Source organism: Gopherus evgoodei, unplaced genomic scaffold, assembly GCF_007399415.2.
Source record: "Gopherus evgoodei ecotype Sinaloan lineage unplaced genomic scaffold, rGopEvg1_v1.p scaffold_50_arrow_ctg1, whole genome shotgun sequence".
Classification (NCBI taxonomy): domain Eukaryota; kingdom Metazoa; phylum Chordata; order Testudines; family Testudinidae; genus Gopherus; species Gopherus evgoodei.
This window is the reverse complement of record NW_022060071.1, coordinates 756,329-777,851: the sequence shown is the minus strand read 5'-3', so window position 1 is coordinate 777,851 and position 21,523 is coordinate 756,329. Positions and strand designations below refer to the sequence as shown.

Genomic DNA, 21,523 nt, shown 5'->3' with positions numbered 1-21,523 from the left:
TGACTGCTCATCGTGGTGTCCAGAGATCGGTGACGAGCCAAGGGCTGGGATGCCTTGGGACATGGTATATTTGGCTTCTAGTTAACCAGTGCGGTGAGACAGAAGTTCCTCACTTTTGTTCCTCACTTTGTGTACAACCACCAGTCGGGGGGTGAATCTGCCTGTAGATGTGCGGCCTCACCCCTGCTCCGCTCCTGCTGGTCTCTCTGGGAATTAGCTCAATTCCCAGCCCAGAGCGCCCTCTGCAGGCCAGTGATCTGCCTGTCCTCTGGCCCCATCTCCCTCCCTGGACGCCAATTCCCCTTTAACTGGGGTGCTGCCCCCTGGCAGTAACCCCTTTCTCTTAGGGTTTCTCCTCCCCAGGGAACCCCCACCCACTATCCCCACCTCACCTCAGTATCAGGCTACTGCCAGTCATTGTCTAGCCCCACGCCCTGGGGCAGACTGCAGCGTCAGCCACTCATCACTGGCAAGGAGGGTTTGGACCCGCTGCCTTGGCCTGCCCCTACCCCTGGGTTGGCCTCTGCAACCCCCAGTACCTGTTGGCCTTGTGCTAGGCCGCAGCCTGGTCCTTTCCAGGCTGGAACTGCCCAGATCCTCTGCCTTTCCCCAGCCCTGCTCCACTCAGGTACCCTGTGTCGAGCTCCCTGCACCCAGGCCCATCTCCCTCGATAGCCAGAGGGAGACTCCCTCTGGGCCTCTGGCTCACAGCCTTTTATAGGGACCAGCTGGGCCTGACTGGGGTGTGGCCCAGCTGCAGCCACTTCCCAATCAGCCCATCTTAGCAGCTCCCAGCCACAACCTTTCCCCAGGGCAATTTGTTCTGAATCTGGCATCCTCAGCGGCATCCTACTGAGGCATGGTGATGTATGGACACCACTGACAGGTGTTTCACAGACTATCTGGGGGTAGCCCCCTCTTACAGATGGGGAAATTGAGGCAGCAGGAATGAAGTGTCTTGAGCCAAGAACAGCCCACAAGTCCCTAGCTGCCAATCCCTTGCTTAGTCTCGCTCAGACCTGGCTTGTTTAGTCCATGCACCCACTTGCACCATTTGAGGATTTGGCCCAAGTCATTTAACTAGAGATAAGGCATCAGCAGAGACTAGTGAGCTGGGAGGGAAGATGCCTATTTATTAGGTTTAGGGTTCTGCTACCAAAGGGCCATAATCAGGGCTGTTGAGTTGCACACTGCACTGATGTGGTTCCTTGCAGCACATCATTGGACTCTATGCGCTGTGCAGGGTTCCGGGTAGCATGTCATCCCTGGTAAACAAGCAAGACAAGGCTGAAAACTGAGCTGTGTGGAAACTTGTTTTGTGGCCAGAGTTTTTAGCTGTTTCTTTGATAAATTCCTCTTGCTGAAGAGCTGCAACTCCACTGATCACAAGACACAAATAGCCTCGGTGTGTCTAATACAGCCCAGGGGAGCAATGCCCATTCATGACCAGAGCGGTGGTGCTGGAGGGAGGGTGGATTGCGGTGTCGGAACTCCCAGTTTCTATTCTCAGCTCTGCCACCAGCTCACTGTGTGGCCTTGGGTAAATCACTTTACCTCTGTGTCACTCAGTCCATCCATGACACGGGGATAATGCTGCCTAGCAGCCTAGCTACAGAGCTTCTATACCTAGTGATCAAAAGCGTCACGCAAAGCATCTGTTAGACTCAGCTTCACTGTCCAGCTTCAGCCCCTGGGCAACGCATCCACTGTAGCTCCAGAGAAGGTGCCGTGTATGTGTGTAAACAGTCGGCTAATGGAAGGTGTGTCATTGATCTCCCTCCCTGTGAGTTACCAATGCCTCTGCCCAGCATCCTCCCTTTCCAGGTAATGCAGGGGACAATCCTTCCACCTCTCTCAGCTGTTGTCCTCCTAGTGCCAAAGCTGATCCCTTGCCCTGCTGTGATCATGCAGTTCTGGCGGGACCCAACTGAGAGTGCCAATTCAGGACCAACTGCTCAAACAGGGCAGTCACAGCCCAAGGCTGGGGTTTTTCCACCTCTAAGGCAAACCAAACCAGCCAGACAAAAACGACTTCGGTTTCACCCCACTGGCTAACCACAAGTCACACAAGCAATTTCCTTAGACACTCCAGTCTCCCAGTATCACCACCAGTGCCACCCATCCTGGGGATGAATGGTTATGAAAACCAACACCTCAGTAAAAGAAAAAGGTTCTCTCAATCCCAAAGGACCAAGCCCCAGACCCAGGTCAATATGCACAACAGATCTTACCCACAAATTACGCTGTTGCCAATCCTTTAGAATCTAAAATCTAAAGGTTTATTTATAAAGGGAAAAAGATAGAGATGAGAGCTAGAATTGGTTAAATGGAATCAATTCCATACAGTAATGGCAAAGTTCTTAGTTCAGGCTTGTAGCAGTGATGGAGTAAACTGCAGGTTCAAATCAAGTCTCTGGAGAACATCCCCCGCTGGGATGAGTCATCAGTCCTTTGTCTAGAGCTTCAGTTTATAGCAAAGTCCCTCCAGAGGTAGGAAGCAGGATTGAAGACCAAATGGAGATGAAGCATTAGCCTTATATAGGCACTTCCAGGTGTAAGAACACTTCTTTGTTCTGACTGTGGAAAATTACAGCAAAATGGAGTTTGGAGTCACATGGGCAAATCCCTGCATACTTTGCTGAGTCACAAGGTGTATCTGCCTCCTCTCAATGGGTCAATTGTGTAGCTGATTAATGGGCCATCAAGCAGGCTAAGCAGAGCTAACACCAACTTGTCTGGGGTGTTTTCCAGAACTGCAGCACCAATTTGAAATACAGACAGTATACAGCCAATACTTATAACTTCAACTACATCATGATACAGACATACAGACAGCATAATCATAACCAATAACCCATAACCTGGTCTTAGACACCTTATATGACCCCCATTACATAAGATTTGATGCCACTACAGGACCTTGGTTGCAAACCATGTTCGATATGGTCCCAGTTTATATCAATAAAGTCACACCTGCCCCCGAGGCCTGGCTCAGGGCAAAGGGCTCCCAGCTCATCCCCATTCCAGGGCTCTGCCTGCTACAGGCCCCCCGCCGGGAGGAACAAAGGGGAGCTGAAAGCTAAAGAAATAAACCACACAAGGGTCTCTGCCCTCAGGACTCTGTAGCTGAGCTTCAGGGCCCACAAGCTGTACGGTGCACAATCCTGCCCACCGGCCTCACAGCCCTGCTCCCAACCCTCAGCTGCTTTTATACGGCTTCCCGGCTTCCCTCTCCGATCCCAACTGGCCGATCAGCCCCAGCGCTGCATCCTCGCTGCCCTCACTGCAGGCTCCTTTTCAGGCTGCAGCAGCTCTCGTCACAGCCCCGGAGCAGATGGAGGGGGAGGTGATCCAGTGAGGGACAGGGAGGGGGAAAAAGAGTGAGCAGCAGTGGTGGGGACTTGGGGCAAGAGGTGGAGAGGGGAGTGGGGCACAGAGGCAAGAGATGGAGCAGGGGCTGTGTCTTGGGGGAATAGGTGCAGAAGTATCTGTGGCCTTGAGGGGAGATGTGTACCAGGGGCATGGCCTTGTGGGGAGAAGCGGGGTAAGGGGAAGGGACCTGGGGGTTATGGTGGTTAGTTCTCTGAAAACATCCACTCAGTGTGCAGCAGCATGAAAAAAATGAACAGAATGTTGGGAATCACCAGGAAAGAGATAGATAATCAGACAGAAAATATCAGATTGACTCTCTATAAATCCATGGTACTCCCACGTTTTGAATACTGTGTTCGGATGTGGTTGCCACATCCCAAAAAAGATATATTGGAATTGGAAAATGTTCCAAAAGGGGCAATAAAAATGTTTAGGGGTATGGAACGGCTTCCTTATGAGGAGAGATTAATAAGACTGGGACCCTTCAGCTTGGAAAAGAGACGACTATGGGGGGATATGACAGAGGTTTATAAAATCATAACTGGTGTGAAGAAAGTAAATAAGGAAGTGGCATTTACTCCTTCTCATAACACAAGAACTAGGGGTCACCAAATGACATTAATAGGCAACAGTTTAAAACAAACAAAAGGGAGTATTTCTTCACACAACACACAGCTAGTCTGTGGAACTCCTTGCCACAGGATGTTGTGAAGGTCCATCAATAGCCAGGGTGGGAAGGGATGGTATGTGTTTGCCAGCAGCTGGAAATGGGTGGCAGGGGATGGATCACTTGATTCCCTGTTCTGTTCAGTCCCTCTGGGACACTTGGCATTGGCCACTGTTGGCAGACAGGACACTGGTCTAGATGGATCCTTGGTCTGGCCCAGTATGGCCGTTCTTATGTTCTTATATGTGCAGAGGTCCAGTTATCAGTAATTAGAAGGATGGCAAACCAATGAGTTCTACACTGACCGATTCCCCAGTTTCTCACACTACACAGCACAGTAAGCTCAGGAAAGGGTCTAATGTCTCTCTGGCTGCACAGTGAGTGATTCAGGAAGGGGACCCAGCACCATGTCACCAGCCAGCTCTGCACGGAGCTTAGTCTGAGAGCCAGAGCACCAAGAGAAAACTTTAGGTCCCTTTATAAGTAAAGAGCCAGGGCACCCTGCCCCGGATCTGTTTGGTCCTCACCCCATAGATGATGGGATTGAGCATAGGGGGCACCAGGAGGTACACATTGGCAATGAGAACATGGAAATGCAGGGGCACATTAAGGGCAAACCGGTGTGTGAGGGAGGAGAAGCGAAGTGGGATGTAAAAGGCTAAGATGGAACAGAGGTGGGAGCTGCAGGTCCCCAAAGTCTTGAGCTGGGCGTCCTTTGTGGGGAGGCTGAAGATGGCCCTGAGTATCTGGGTATAGGACACTGTGATAAAAATCATATCCAGACCCTTCACACAGAATATCATAAAGATGCTGTAGTATCTACTGACGTGGGTGTCTCCACAGGCCAGCTTCACCACAGCCATGTGCTCACAGTGTGTGTGGGGGATGATGTTGGTTCTGCAATATGGCCACCGACTCACCAGGAAGGGATAGGGCAGTACGAGCATGATGCCACGCATCACCACGGCCAGACCAATCTTGGAAACGACAGAGTTTGTCAGGATGGTGGAATGTCTCAGGGGATCACAGATGGCCACGTAGCGATCAAAAGCCATGGCCACAAGGATCCCAGACTCCATCATTGAGAAGCAGTGAATGAAGTACATCTGGGTGAGGCAGGCACTGAAATCAATTTCCCTGGAATTGAACCAGAAGTTACTCAGCATTTTGGGCACTGTGGCTGTGGACAGGAGCAGGTCAGTGATGGCCAGCATGCAGAGGAAATAATACATGGGCCCATGGAAGCTCGCTTCCGTCTTCACGATGAACAGGATGATGAAGTTCCCCAAGACAGCTATAGCGTACATGGTGCAGAAGAAGATGGAGATCCAGATGTGGGCCACGTCCAGGCCAGGAATGCTCAGCAGGATGAAGCTGGAGGGGTTGGTGAAGTCGGTTTTGTTGGAACCTGACATGGTGTAGGAGAGAAGGTGTCCAATTCTGATGTGTTCCCAGGATCCAGGGTGATGATTGCAGTACAAAAGCCTGGGTGGAGAGACAATGTTAATAAAAGCTACTACTTGCATTACTGGATACTTTTCTCATGGGTGAAGCAGATTGGTTCCTCTTCACACACATTTTTATTTTCCAAATCTGAAAGTGTAAAAAAAACCCCAAACCTCCCAAAACTTTGCCAATCCATGTATCAAGGGGAAACATTCCAAGTAGAACTACCTGAGGGAAAAGACCTGGGTATCATCAACAGCTGTTCCATGGACATACCTGCTCATTCATAGTAGTGGCCAAAACAAAGAAACGTTCAGATGCCTAAGGAATGGGGAGACATCAACCTGCTCCGGAAACGCACTCAGTTATGATCCCCCAGTCTCTATAAAGGATTAGCAGATGGAAAGGAGACTTCTAAGACAGACTGTGAGAATGGAGGAGGAAGCCATATGCCACCAGACTGAAAAATCTGGGACTGTTTAGATTAAAGAAGCCCCAAAGGAGGGGGCATATGATAGAGGAGAACAAAATAACAGAATGGAACTGATTGCATTCCAATGGAGAAACAGAGAACAGTTCCCAGCCAGTAATTTCTACAGACATTTAGTGTTTCAAAAGGGCTAATTCCTCAAAGATGGCAAATTATCCACAAAACTGATTGGGAGGAAAAATATATTCAGAAAAATGGGAAGGAAAATTGGGAGTTCTTTAAGAAGAGAGTATAGATAGCTAACAAGCCACAACTGCACATTCAGAAAGTAAAGAACTCATATCAGATGAGGTGATTGAATACTTTCTAGTCCATTAGCAGTCAAGGAGGGTGTTAAGCAGCAGCTACAGTAGAATCTGAGAGTTGCAAACACCAGAAACATCAACTTTTAAAAATTAAAGGGAAAGATTTTTAAAAAGGGATTTGACAAGATTAGGAAAAAATGGAAAATCTGGCATGGGATTAGTTAAGAAAAAGTCTAGGGATATAATTAATGTGAGTCACCAACGGGGTTTATGGAAACAGGTCTTGCCAAATAAGTTTTCATCCTTTAATGGCTGTACACATTTGGTTGACTAAGGGAACTGCACATGTACAATAGACTTAGATGTCTCTGAGGCATTTGATGGAGTTGGGGAAAACATTCAGATAAAAACACTGTCCAATATCAGTAGATCACACGTAAAATAGACTAAAAACTGGCTAATGGACCAATTTCAGGAAGCAGTTGTCAATGGGGTATTGCAGGGAATGGGGATGTTTCTAGTGGGGTTCTGCAGGGATCAGTTCTAGGCCCGATGCTATACAACATTTTCATTAATGATCTGGAAGCAAATAGAAAATCACTGCAGCTAAAAGAGTGGAGGATCCAGACTTGTCAGAGTAATTACATGAGGCAGCCAGGGCAGACACAAATGTTTCAATACATTCAAATGCAAACTTATCATCTCGGAACAGGGAACACAGGCCTGATCCACAGACTCGATCACTGTATTATGGAATTGAGGGACTCTGAAAAGGATTTAGGGGTCACTATGTAAACCAACTCATCGTAGTGGTGAGTTGGAGCAGGAGAAGGATTTTACCTCTGCATATGGCATGGATAAAACCGACTGCATCCAGTTCCGGGGTCCACATTTCAAAATTTGAAAATTTGGAGAACTTGCAGAAGAGGCACAAAAAGGATTGGAGGCTGCAGAAAATGCCGACCAGTGAGACACTTAAAGAGCTTCATCTATTTATCTTATCAAAAGGACGATCAAATGGAGAATTTCATGGGGAGAAAACCATGGGTAATAACGGACTCTGCAATATAGTGGAGAACGGCAGAGCTAAGCCCAAGCCAGATAAATTTCAGGTGGAAATAAGGGCGAGGTGTTTAGCACTGAGGGTGATTAACCATTGGGAGAAACTGTGAAGGGAAGTGGTGGATTCTCTAGGTTCCTATGTCTGCAGATCCAGACTGGATGTTTTTCTGGATGATCTGTTTGAGGGCTTGTTTACACTTAACATGCTACAACGGCACTGCTGTAGCACTTTATTGAAGAGACTATTTACCCATCAGCGTAGGTAATCCACCTCCCTGAGAGGCAATAACTAGGTTGACCTCATGGTGGGGTCTACCCCTGGGTTCGGCTGATATAGCTACATGTCTAAGGGAAGAGGATTTGATATTTGAAAGGCTGCCATAAAAAACGATGGAGAAAAGTTGTTCGCTCTTGCAACAGAGAGTCAATGGGTTCAAACTACAACAGAACAGATTTTGATGAAATCTCAGGAAAAAACTTCCTAACTCTAAGGCCAGGAGGACAATGCAGATGTGGAAGCTCCTTCACTAGAAGTTTTCCAAAGAAGGTTTGATATTCATCTGTCCTGGATGGTTTAGAGAAAACAAATCCTGTATCTTGGCAGGGGGATAGACTAGATGTCCTTTGCGGTCCCTTCTCACCCTGTGGGTTCTATAATTCTATCACGTGAAATCGTACCATAGACCAGATCTTTGATAAACACAAGTCTTATAGACTCATAGACTCTAAGGTCAGAAGGGACCATTATGATCACGTAGTCTGACCTCCTGCACAAAGCAGGCCACAGAATCCTACCCATCCACTTCTACAACAAATCCCTAACCTATGTCTGAGTTATTGAAGTCCTGAAATTGTGGTTTGAAGACCTCATGCTGCAGAGAATCCTCCAGCAAGTGACCCATGCCCCATGCTGCAGAGGAAGGCGAAAAACTTCCAGGGCCTCTGCCAATCTGCCCCGGAGGAAAATTCCTTCCCGACCCCAAATATAGCGATCAGCTAAACCCTGAGCATGTGGGCAAGACTCACCAGCCAGCACCCAGGAAAGAATTCTCTGCAGTAACTCAGATCCCACCCCATCTAACATCCCATCACAGACCACTGGGCATACTTACCTGCTGATAATCAAAGATCAATTGCCAAATTAATTGCCAAAATTAGGCTATCCCATCATACCATCCTTTCCATAAGCTTATCAAGCTTAGTCTTAAAGCCAGATATGTCTTTTACCCCCACTACTCCCCTTGGAAGACTTAGAAACCTTCATCTGATTTCAAGTCTAAGCTTCCTAATGTCCAGTTTCTACCCATTTGTTCTTGTGTCCACATTGGTACTAAGCTTAAATAATTTCTCTCCCTCCCTAATATTAAGCCCTCTGATATATTTATAAAGAGCAAGCATATCTTCCCTCAACCTTCTTTTGGTTAGGCTAAACAAGCCAAGCTCTTTGAGTCTCCTTTCATAAGACAGGTTTTCCATTCTCCGGATCATTCTAATAGCCCGTCTCTGAACCTGTTCCAGTTTGAATTCAACCTTCTTAAACATGGGACCAGAACTGCACACAATACTCCAGATGAGGTCTCACCAGTGCCTTATATAATGGCACTAACACCTCCTTATCTTTGCTGTAAATACACCGCCTGATGCATCCTAAAACTGCATTAGCTTTTTTAATGGCCATATCACATGGGCGGCTCATAGTCATCCTGTGATCAACCAATACTCCAAGGTCCTTCTCCTCCTCTGTTGCTTCCAGCTGATGTGTCCCCAATTTATAACTAAAATTCTTATTATTAATCCCTAAATGAATGACCTTGCACTTTTCACTATTTAATTTCATCCTATTACTTTTACTCCAGTTTACAAGATCATCCAGAACTTCCTGTATGATATCCCGGTCCTACTCTGTGTTTGCAATACCTCCCAGCTTTGTGTCATCCGCCAACTTTATTAGCACATTCCCGCTTTTTGTGCCAAGGTCAGTAATAAAAAGGTTAAATAAGATTGGTCCCAAAACTGATCCCTGAGGAACTCCACTAGTAATGTCCTTCCAGCCTGACAGTTCACCCTTCAGTAAGACCCGTTGTAGTCTCCCCTTTAGCCAGTTCCTTATCCACCTTTCAGTTTTCATATTGATCCCCATCTTTTCCAATCTCACTAATAATTCCCCATGTGGAACCGTGTCAAATGCCTTACTGAAATCGAGGTAAATTAGATCCACTGTATTTCCTTTCTCTAAATAATCTGTTACCTTATCAAAGAAGTAGATTAGGTTGGTTTGGCAAGATCTACCTTTTGTAAAACCATGTTGTAATTTGTCCCAATTACCATTGACTTCAATGTCCTTAACTACTTTCTCCTTCAAATTTTTTTCCAAGGCCTTACATACTACAGATGTCAAACTAACAGGCCTATAGTTACTCGGATCATTTTTTTTCCCTTTCTTAAAAATAGGAACTATGTTAGCAATTCTCCAGTCATACAGTACAACCCCTGAGTTTATCGATTCATTAAAAATTCTTGCTAATGGGCTTGCAATTTTATGTGCCAGTTCTTTTAATATTCTTGGGTGAAGATTATCTGGGCCCCCTGATCTTGTCCCATTAAGCTATTCTAGTTTGGCTTCTACCTCAGATGTGGTAATATCTACCTCCATATCCTCATTCCCATTTGTCATCCTTCCATTATCCCTAAGCTCCTCATTAGCCTCATTAAAGACTGAGACAAAGTATTTATTTAGATATTAGCCCAAGCCTAGCCTGTCCTTAACCTCCGCTCCATCCTCAGTGTTTAGCGGTCCCACTTCTTCTTTCTTTGTTTTCTTCTTATTTATATGGCTATAGAACCTTTTACTATTGGTTTTAATTCCCTTTGCAAGGTCCAACTCTACATGGCTTTTAGCCTTTCTCACTTTATCCCTACATGTTCTGTCCTCACTAAGGTAGCTTTCCTTGCTAATCCCACCCTTCTTCCACTCCTTGTAGGCTTTCTGCTTTTTCTTAATCACCTCTCTGAGATGCTTGCTCATCCAGCTTGCTCTACAACTCCTGCCTAAGATTTTTTTCTCCTTTCTTGGGATGCAGGCTTCTGATAGTTTCTGCAGCTTCGACTTAAAGTAATTCCAGGCCTCCTCCGCCTTTAGATCCACAAGTTCTTCAGTCCAATCCACTTCCCTAACTAATTTCCTTAATTCTTTAAAGTTAGCCCTTTTGAAGTCAAAAACCCTAGTCCCAGATCTATTTTTGTTTATCCTTCCATCTAGTTTGAACTGAATTAGCTCATGATCACTTGAACCAAGGTTGTCCCCTACAACCATTTCTTCTATGAGGTCCTCACGACTCACCAAAACCAAATCTAAAATGGCATCCCCTATTGTTGGTTCTTCAACTACTTGGTGAAGAAATCCATCAGCTATCACATCCAGAAAAATCTGAGCCCTATTATTCTTACTAGCACTTGTCCTCCAGTCTATATCTGGGAAGTTAAAGTCTCCCATAATCACACAATTCCCATTAGTGTTTACTTCATTCAAAACATTAAAGAGGTCTCTATCCATATCCAAATAAGATCCCGGCGGTCTGTAGCACACCTCAAGCCCAAGTCCTTCGCCTCAATGCAGGGGGAACTGGGTGAAATGTATCACCCTGTATTGTACAGGAAGTAATACAGTATGATCTACTGGTGCCTTCTGACCATGAACCCTACAAATCTATCGATAAAGAAACTAGATCAGGCATTTATGTTCACTCTGTTTCACCACGCACGAACAGGGGAGCATTCAGTCACATTGAAAGTCTGAACAGATAACACTGATAAAAGAAAATGTAATGGCTGTGCAGAGCAGAAAGGAGCACAGTCTTACTCTCTATCTCATCACACACATGTTGCACTGGGTTTGTCGAGCAAGTGAGCTCCTCAGCAAGAGATGGGTACCTCTGAATCCTGAGATGGAAGCGACTTCCCCTTCCCAGATACTGTTTCCAACATCTCTACTCCAGCATCTGCAGCAACATCTGATGCCGAGAGCTGGCACAGGGGTGTGCACCATTATAATATAGCTCTGTGCAATCCCAGGGGGGTTTGCTCAGCCTCTAGGGGAGAAACAGCATCTGGATGCAAACAGGCTGGAGACTGGAGACACTCTAGCTAATGCCTCTTCTTCCATGTCTGCACTTCTGTGTTATTTATCCAGCTTTAGGAGTAAACAGCAATTATGGGACCTTCCCAAAGGGAGGTGAAAACTCTTGGGCTCTGTACTGAGACCTAGAGGAATTGGCTGCTCTCTTTATCTGAGTATATTTAAAAATTATAGTTCATTACTGTGACATTGCAGTTCATATGCTCTATGAAAATAGGCTTATGAATCTGAAAATGACATAGTTGGAATGTGCTTTATGCAAAAGGTCTCTTGTACCATATTTTTGGAAAAGTTATATTGTGCTGAATTTGATTTTTCTATTCGTATGCAGATATCATTCTTATATCCGAAGTTAAAAATACAAGGTATAAACTTGTACAACTAATGTAGTCAGATCAAGTGGAGATCATTAAGGCTGCTTCAGAAACAACAATTTGGAAATGGCTTGTTTACCTGTAAGCCTTCCTGTGTACGTGTGGGCCCGCGCATGGGCAATGAAGAATGGGGCCTCACAGGGACATGTGACCAAGTCACCTGATACTGAAATCCATCTTAAATCTTGTATTTTTCTGTTTAGAAGGAGGGGTGTGAGCCAAGTACAGACAAAAGACTCCCACCTTGAGCCAAAGCTATACAAGGGGGTGGAGCAGGACAAAATGGAGGCCAGTCATGAGGAAACCCCTGATTACCACCTGAGATGTCTACTGGAACTAACAAGGACTGTACCAGGGGAAAGGATTGGGCCCAGACTAGGAAGGAGACTAGTCTGTGAAAGAAACTTATTGGAACATCTTTGAGGGTGAGATATTACCTGTAATCAGTTTCTTCATGTATTAGGCTTAGACTTGCATGTTTTGTTTTATTTTGCTTTGTGAATTACGTTATTCTGTCTGTTATTACTTGAAACCAGTTAAATCCTACTTTTTATACTAATAGAAACACTTTTGTTTATTAATAAGCCCAGAGTAAGTCATCTTTCTCTATCAGTGACATAGACAGTGGATATTGTTACTAACTCAGCAGAGAGAGACACCCCATGAGGACTCCTGGGTTCTCTTTCAGCTCTAGGAGAGGAGAGAGGTCTAATCAATTACAGCAGGGGGCGATACATCTGCACTCTAGATAAGAACATTAGAATGGCCATAGTGAGTAAGACCAATGGTCTGTCTCTCCCAGTATCCTATCTTCCAACAGTGACCGATGGCATGTGCTTCAGAGGGAAAGAACTGAACACGTGATCATCAAATCATAGAATCATAGAAGAATCATGGAGTTGGAATGGACCTCAGAAGGTTATCCAGTCCTATCCTCTGCTTAAAGCAGGACCAACCCCAACTAAAACATCCCAGCCAGGACTTTGTCAAGCTGGACCTTAAAAACCTCTAAGGATGGAGAAGCCACCACTCCCTAGGTAACCCATTCCAGCGCTTCACCATCCTCCTAGTGAATTAGTATTTCCTAATATCCAACCTAGACCTTCCCCACTGCAACTTTAGACTATTGCTCCTTGTTCTGTCTTCTACCACCACTAAGAACAGCTCAGCTCCATCCTCTTTGGACCCCCCCTTCAACTGGGGAGAAGGCTTCTATCAAATCCCCCCTAACTCTTCTGCAGATTAAATAAACCCAGTTCCTTCAGCCTCTCCTTGTAAATCATGTGCCCCAGTCCCCTATTCATTTTCATTGCCCTCCACTGGACTCTCTCCAATTTGTCCACACCCTTTTTGTAGTGGGAGGCCCCCAACTGGATGCAATACTCTAGGTGTGGCCTCATCAGTGCTCAACAGAGGGGAATAATCACTTCCCTCAGTCTGCTGGCAATGTTCCCACTAATTCAACCCAAAATGCTGCTAGCCTTCTTGGCAACAATGGTATACTGCGGACTCATATCCAAATTCTCCTCCACTGTCATCCCCAGGTCCTTTTCTGCAGAACTGCTGCTTAGCTTGTCGGTCCCCAGCCTGTAGCATTGCATGGGATAAATGCCAAATATCCTATACTATGGACAACATTAACATCTATGTTGACTTGATGTTAATTGAGTTCCAGACATTTGCTAGCACTTGTATGGATAAAGTAGCTATGTTCTTTAGCTCTTGGCAAGATCATATGAAACATACAGGAACCATCCTGGAAGAGCAGATCCAATCCACTATTGTTTTAACTAAGTTTTACCTTGAGTTTGTAAAGACATTCAATCATGTTATTGAACATGACTTTGATGATCCATTTCTGTTATACACTGACACAGTTTCTAACCAATACTAGCTGTAGTAGGAGAGAGCCAAGGTAGGGGAGCTCTTGGGATGCAGTCAGCAATGTTTGTGTCCTCCCTTCCTGTATCAAATTTGCTTTGGGGGATGTGACGTTACCTAATGAAGTGTGACCATATAGATCATTGTTGCAACCAAGGTCATATAGTTGCACCATAAGAACATAAGAACGGCCATACCGGGTCAGACCAAAGGTCCATCTAGCTCCGTATCTGTCTACCGCCAGTGGCCAATGCCAGGTGCCCCAGAGGGATTGAAGCTAACAGGCAATGATCAAGTGATCTCTCTCCTGCCATCCATTTCCATCCTCTGATGAACAGAGGCTAGGGACACCATTCTTTACCCTTCCTGGCTAATAGCCATTTATGGACTTAGCCACCATGAATTTACCTAGTTCCATTTTAAACATTGTTATAGTCCCAGCCTTCACAAGCTCCTCAGGTAAAGAGTTCCACAAGTTGACTGTGCGCTGTGTGAAGAAGAACTTCCTTTTATTTGTTTTAAACCTGCTACCTATTAATTTCATTTGGTGACCCCTAGTTCTTGTATTATGGGAATAAGTAAATAACTTTTCCTTATCCACTTTCTCCTCATCACTCATGATTTTATATACCTCTATCATATCCCCCCTTAGTCTCCTCTTTTCCAAGCTGAAGAGGCCTAGCCTCTTTAATCTTTCCTCAAATGGGACCCTTTCCAAACCCCTGATCATATTAGTTGCCCTTTTCTGAATTTTTCTAGTGCTAGAATATCTTTTTTGAGGTGAGGAGACCACATCTGTACACAGTATTCGAGATGTGGGCATACCATGGATTTATATAAGGGCAATAAGATATTCTCATTCTTATTCTCTATCCCCTTTTTAATGATTCCTAACATCCTCTTTGCTTTTTTGACTGCCTCTGCACACTTCGTGGACATCGTCAGAGAACTATCCACAATGATGCCAAGATCTTTTTCCTGACCTGTATGTATAGTTGGGGTTATTTTTTCCAATGTGCATTACCATTTTGTTGCCCAATCACTTAGTTTTGTGAGATCTTTTTGAAATTCTTCACAATGTGCTTTGGTCTTAACTATCTTGAGTAGTTTAGTATCATCTGCAAACTTTGCCACCTCACTGTTTACCCGTTTCTCCAGATTGTTTATGAATAGGTTGAATAGGATTGCTCCGAGGACTGACCCTTGGGGAACACCACTAGTTACCCCTCCCCATTCTGAGAATTTACCATTAATTTCTACCCTTTGTTCCCTGTCTTTTAACCAGTTCTCAATCCATGAAAGGACCTTCCCTTTTATCCCATGATAGCTTAATTTACGTAAGAGCCTTTGATGAGGGACCTTGTCAAAGGCTTTCTGGAAATCCAAGTACACTATGTCCACTGGATCCCCCTTGCCCACATGTTTGTTGACCCCTTCAAAGAACTCTAATAGATTAGTAAGACACGATTTCCCTTTACAAAAACCATGTTGACTATTGCTCAACAGTTTATGTTTTTCTATGTGTCACCAAATCTTGTACAAGTAATGTGTTTATGAAAAGGTTCTAGTTTGCTGATTGTGATTATGCTCTTTGTATGTGTGTAGCATTTTTATATTTAAAGTTATGAATATTGCCTAGCTACTTGTATTTCAATGTATTTGATTCTAAGTAGCATCAATGAAGCATTTGGCCAATTTATTGAGAAGGGACTCTTCAGATTAAGTGCCCAGTCAAGAAACTTTTAACTGACAATGGACCTTGGGACACTCCCATCCACATCTGAGGAGCCTCCCTGGGAATGTTCAAGGTAGCCTGTGAGCCATGGCTGCTCTACATGCAAACTGAATCATGCATGGACATGTGACTTGCACATGTGACTCCAGACTCCATCTTGCTGCTGTGATTTTCCACAATAAGAACAGAGGGGTGTCCTTGCACATGGCAAAGAATATAAAAGGCTCTGGAAACCCCTCCATTTGGTCTTCAATCCTGCTTCTAACCTCTGGAGGGACTGCTACAAACTGAAGCAAGGACTGAACGATGCATTCAAATATGTAGATGTACTCCAGAGACTTGTATTTGGCCAGCAGTTTATTCCAGCTCTGCTATAGACCTAAACCAAGAACTTTGCCGTTGTTGTAGGTATTTGATTTCATTTAACCAATTTCAACTCTCATCTATATCTCATCCTTTTTATGAATAAACCTTTAGATTTTAGATTCTAAAGGATTGGCAACTGTGTGATTTGTGGGTGAAATCTGAGTTATATATTGACCTGGATCTGGGGCTTGGTCCTTTGGGATCAGGAGACCCTTTAATTGGGGACACGGATTTTCATAAGCATTTGTTCCTATAAGGGGTGTTATTGGTGGTGATACAAGAGAACTACAGCATCGGAGGGAATTGCTTGGATGACTCCTGGTTAGCCAGTGGGGTGAGACCGAAGTCCTCTCTGTTTGGCTGGTTTGGTGCCTTAGTAGTGAAAGAACCCAGCCTTGGGCTGTGACTGCCCTACTCTGAGCAATTTACCCTGCATTGATAGTCTCAGTTGTCCCCCAAGAGCTCTCCTTGTTACAGGGAGTGTAGGCTCCAGCTGGGGGTGCAGACTCTGTGGTAGGGCTGTGGAATAGCACCTTGGGGTTCAGGCTGCCCGGGGTTGCAGCGAGGAGAGAGGAATCCCTCCAGCCCTCTCTTGCTGCAGCAGCTCAACACTGGGGAAGAAGCACCTAGCTGAGTGCAGGACACGTCTCAACTATCATGGCAGCTCTAGCGGGGCTGGGCAGGGCTGGGCCAGGCCAGGGGAGGGGCACCTTTCCACCCCAGTATGGCCCTTGATAGCTTGCTGTGTGTTCGCGCAGCTTAGAAGGAACTTAGGGGGTGACCCCTAGATTTTGTCTTATGTACAGAAGAAAATAATATTTCCTTATTCAACTTTTCCATGCCAGTCATGTCCAAGTCTTTTTAATTTCTCATACATGAGCCATTCCATACCCCTAATTATTTATGTTGTCTTTCTCTGTACCTTTTCTTATTCCAATATATGTGTTTTTTTTTTCAGATGGGGCAACCACATCTGCACGCAATATTCAAGATGTGGGTGTACCATGGATTTATATAGAGGCAATATGATATTTTCTATCTTGTTGTCTATTCTCTTCTAAATGATTCCCAATATTCTATTCACTTTTTTGACTATCTCTGCACATTGAGTGGAGGTTTTCAGAGAACTATCCACAATGACTCCAAGGTTTCTTTCTTGAGTGGTAACAGCTAATTTAGACCTCATCATTGTATATGTATAGTTAGGATTATGCCAGTCACCCCTTTTTGTGAGATCCCTTTTGTAGCTCTTCACAGTCTGCCTGGGACTAAACTGTCTCGAGTGGTTTTATGTCATCTGAAAATGTTGCTACTACCCCTTTTCCCACAGCATTTATGAATATGTTGACTAGGACTGGGACCAGAGCCGACCCCTGGGGGAGGGGCACCACTAGTTACCTCTCTCCATTCTGAAAACTGACCATTTATACCTACCCTTACTTTCGTATCTTTTAACCACTTTCCAATCCATGAGAGAACCTTCCCTCTGATCCTGTGACAGCTTACTTTGCTTAAGAGCCTTTGATGAGGGAAAAATGTACAAACAATCGTGGTGGATTCTCCATCCTTGACAATTTTAAATCAAGGCTGGGTGATTTCTAACAGCTATGCTCCAGGAATGGTTTTGGGCAAGGCTCTAGGCTGCGTTGTGCAGGAGGTCGGACTAGAGGATCACAAGGGGCCCTTCAGGCCTTGGGATCTAAGAATCTCAGCTTTCATTTACATTTCAACCTAGGATACCCTGGAGGCCTGAGGCTCACCCGTTAGATCCAGAGAGGAGAAACACCAACAAAACACGACCCACCCTTGTGTCCCTGGGGCTTTTCTAATTTCTCTGCCCCCCGCAGCCCCTTGCTGGTACAGCCTCTTTCATCCCTGCCTGCTCCCCATGAGTATTTTATCCCAAAGAGTCTCACGTTGAAAACAAGGAACTTGAAGAATCTCAGAGGACATGGCTCCAAAAACACGGGGATCTCTGAGCCAGGGGACATTGTAAAGGCCAAAAGTCTAACTGGGTTCAGAAGAGAACCAGAGAAGTCCCAGGAGGCCAGGCCCACCAATGACTCTTGGCTAGTATTGGCAGCTGTACTCAGATCTGTCACCGAAACAGAATGGCTCAGGTGTGGGAATCTCCCTCACATCCCCTGCAGTGAGGATTGATACAAGGGCCATACTTGAGTTCTCCTCACCATGCTTTGGAATGAAGAAATTTAGCCCTTTCTCCAGTGCTCCAAGGTCACTCTCCACACACTATTGGTCGTAAATCTGTTGATCTCTCTGCTATAGCTGACTACATTGATTCGATATTTCTCCCACAGCCTCTTGACCAATTTGATTTGTTGAAGTGACCCACATAAAAGTGGGAAACTCACTGGTGACAGGAGAATATTGCCCTGCCTTTGCCAGTCTCACCCCAGTTCTCCAAGGCATGGAGCAGACGAGAAATGAAAGCAATGCATCATTACCACGTTCAGGTTCAAAAAGCCTCAGACAAACATAATGCTTTGGGATGTGAGAAGCTCTATTAGAGGTCGCACTGATCATCAAAAACAGAGTTAAGAAGCTCTTTCTCTGGGGAATATTCTCAGCACCCTCTCACGGATCTCCTTCACCCTCACCCCGTAAATGACTGGGTTCAGCCTGGGGGGCATGAGGATATGAAAACTGGCAACCAGAATGTGGACAGAATGGGGAATCTGCTGGCCAAACCTGTGTGTGAGGTATGAGAAAAGCACCGGGGTGTAGAATAGAAACATCATGGCCATGTGGGAGCCACAGGTGCTGAGAGCCTTGAGGTGTGTGTCCTTGGATGGGAGCCGGAAGATGGCTCGTAGTATACAAACATAGGACAAGAAAATCATGAGTAAATCCATCACTAAGAGGTAAACTAAAAACAAGTCATATTCTCCATTGGCCCTAATGTCTGCACAGGACAGCTTTGCAATTCCCATGTGCTCGCAGTAGGCGTGGGCAAGGACACAGGCTCTACAGAAAGGCAGATGGTCAACCAGGAACACCATGGGGAAAACGAGGACTCCTGGCTTCAATATAATCACCAAGCCTATCAGTGCAATTCTCTTCTTTGCTAAGATCACAGTGTATCTCAGAGGGTCATAGATGGCCATGTATCTGTCAAAGGCCATGGCTAGAAGAACAGCCGACTCCATTCCCGTGAAGGTGCGAATGAAGAACATCTGGGTAAGGCAGCCACCAAAGCTGATCTCTCTGAAGTTAAACCAGAAGATGCCCAGCATTCTGGGCACTGTAGCAGTAGAGAGGCCTAGGTCGACGACTGAGAGCACACACAGCAAGTAGAACATGGGCTGCTGGAGGTTAGGCTCTGTTTTGACGATGAACAGGATGGTGCAGTTTCCCAGCAGTGTTATGATGCAGACAGTGCAGAAGAGGATGGAGATCCAGATGTGTGTGGCTTCCAGCCCCGGGATGCCCAGCAGAATGAATGTGGAAGGGTGGGAGTAAGTATAATTGAGCAGTAGCATCTCCAGCGGTTGCTGATGTCCCAGCTGTGGGCACAGACACTCCCTGCAAGGAAAAACATTGCTTCTTTACTCTGCCTAGTGTCGCTCCTCCAAACTGTACTTAAGAGCCAAAGAGAGAAACTACAGAAAGAGAAACAAGCTAGTGAGGAAAGGGAAGTTGTCAGCTGAGACAGTCAATGAGAGCCATGGAGCCTCTAAAGACAGCAGGAGCCCCAGAGGAGAAGACTTTCACGCCAGGGACAGAAATTTCAGGAGGAGGGACAGATAGGAGGGACTGTGGTACTACAATGTCCTTGTAATTTGTAAATCTTACAGAGGACCGTCTGGAAATAGTGATCATAATATAATAACATTTAACATTCCTGTGCTGGGGAGAACACCTCAACAGCCCAACACTGTGGCATTTAATTTCAAAAAGGGGAACTATGCAAAAATGAGGTTAGTTAAGCAAAAATTAAAAGGTACAGTGACTAGAGTGAAATCCCTGCATGCTGTATGGGTCCCTTCTGACCTTAAAGTTTATGATTCTATGAGTCCATGATTTTTCCAGGGACTGAGGTGAGGCTGACTGGCCTGTAGTTCCCTGGATCCTATTTCTTCCCTTTTTTCAAGATGGGCACTACAGTAGCCTTTTCCCAGTCATCCGGGACCTCCCCCGATTGCCATGAGTTTTCAAAGATAATGGCCAATGGCTCTGCAGTCACATCCGCCAACTCCTTCAGCACCCTCGGATGCAGTGCTTCGGGCCCCATGGACTTGTGCTTGTCCAGTTTTTCTAAATAGTCCTGAACCACTTCTTTCTCCACAAAGGGCTGGTCCCCTCCTCCCCATGCTGTGCTGCCCAGTGCAGCAGTCTGAGAGCTGACCTTGTTCGTGAAGACAGAGGCAAAAAAAGCTTTGAGTACATTAGCTTTTCCCCATCCTCTGTATCTAGGTTGCCTCCCTCATTCAGTAATGGACCCACACTTTCCTTGACTTTCTTCTTGTTGCTAACTTATTTGAAGAAACCCTTCTTGTTACTCTTAACATCTCCTGTTAGCTGCAACTCCAAGTGTGATTTGGCCTTCCTGATTGAAACAGATCCGGGGCAGGCTGCTCCAGCTCTTTTCTCATAAAGGTACTAAAATTTTCTCCTGGTGCTCTAGGTTTGAGACCTAGGTCCATGCTGACCTGGCTGGTGACATGGTGCTGGGCTGTCTCCCCTGAATCACTGACTGGGCAGTCAAAGAGACATTAAACCCTTTCCTGGCCTTACTATGCTTTCTCAGCATAATGTACTATGGAACTGGTGTATGTACACTCATTAACACATCGGGTGCCCCCTTTCTAATTATAATTTACCTGTTAAACCTGGAGACCTGCCCCTTGCCCCACCTTTTCCCCCAAAAGCCCCACTGCTGCTCCACATCTTCTGTCATGGCTCCACGCACTTCTGGGCCTTTTCCCCCATGGCTCTGCCTCTGTTTATCACTCCGCTCAAGTCCCCCATCACTCTCTAGTCATCTATGTGATGGGTTCCCCCAGGGATGCCACTTGGAACTGAGGTAGAGCTGACGCCTCTGTGTCACCAATCTGGGTTTCCTCTTGCATTGTAACATTGTGACAAGCTGCAAAGCCCTCCAAGCTTGCCTCACATCAACAGCCATGGGCAGGGACCACCCCCAGATGTGTTCACAAGTGCCCAGGCCAGCCACTCATGAGACTGCAATAGAGAACCTATGACCACAATACTCCCAGATCCCCAGCCTAAGATCCCAGATCTCTACTGTCCTGCCCTGGTCAAAACCCGACCAGTATGAATTCATTACCCAGTTCACCATTTCTACAAAAAAAAATGGATGTGCAGCAACTTTTGTGCATGGGTTGAGATTTTTCCCTTTTACACTTCAAACTACAGAGTGTGTTAGGTAAAATATAAAATCGGTATTTTAGCAACAGAAAGAGAACTTTTAAGTGAGTATAGGTGAAAGGAAACAGCTCAATGCAGATTACCATAAGAAATAAAGCAAAATCACAGCCTAAGCCTAAAGTACTAGGGAGGATTTGAATCAAGGAGGGTCTCACCCAGTTAGCAGAAGCAGATTAGCTTTTTCAAGCAGGCTTCCTTTTTTCCTGCCTGGAACCAGCATTTTCCCATAGTTCTGTATTTTCCCTCTGGTAGTTTCAGGTGTGTTGTTATAGGGAGAATGGCAACTCTGTCATCATGTTATTGCCCCTTTTATATTTTCTTTGAACTTGCTCAAAGCCCTT

The 21,523-nt window shown here is 45.5% G+C and overlaps 2 protein-coding genes across 2 annotated transcripts; both read right to left on the bottom strand.

Moving 5' to 3' along the window:
• Positions 1-4,506: 4,506 nt before the first annotated feature.
• LOC115643090 (olfactory receptor 52R1-like) lies at positions 4,507-10,060 on the bottom strand. Its single transcript, XM_030546898.1, has 2 exons — positions 10,050-10,060; positions 4,507-5,479 (listed from the first exon to the last, which is right to left on the bottom strand). The coding sequence occupies exons 1-2, from the start codon at positions 10,058-10,060 to the stop codon at positions 4,507-4,509; spliced, it is 984 nt and encodes a 327-aa protein (XP_030402758.1).
• An 8,268-nt stretch (positions 10,061-18,328) lies between these two features.
• On the bottom strand, positions 18,329-19,273 carry LOC115643067 (olfactory receptor 52J3-like). Its single transcript, XM_030546880.1, has one exon. The coding sequence runs from the start codon at positions 19,271-19,273 to the stop codon at positions 18,329-18,331; it is 945 nt and encodes a 314-aa protein (XP_030402740.1).
• Between the last annotated feature and the right edge of the window lie 2,250 nt (positions 19,274-21,523).

What these genes read in the sequence shown, in the direction of transcription:
- LOC115643067 (XM_030546880.1), bottom strand. Translation starts at nt 19,273, where the DNA reads ATGCTACTGCTCAATTATACTTACTCCCACCCTTCCACATTCATTCTG.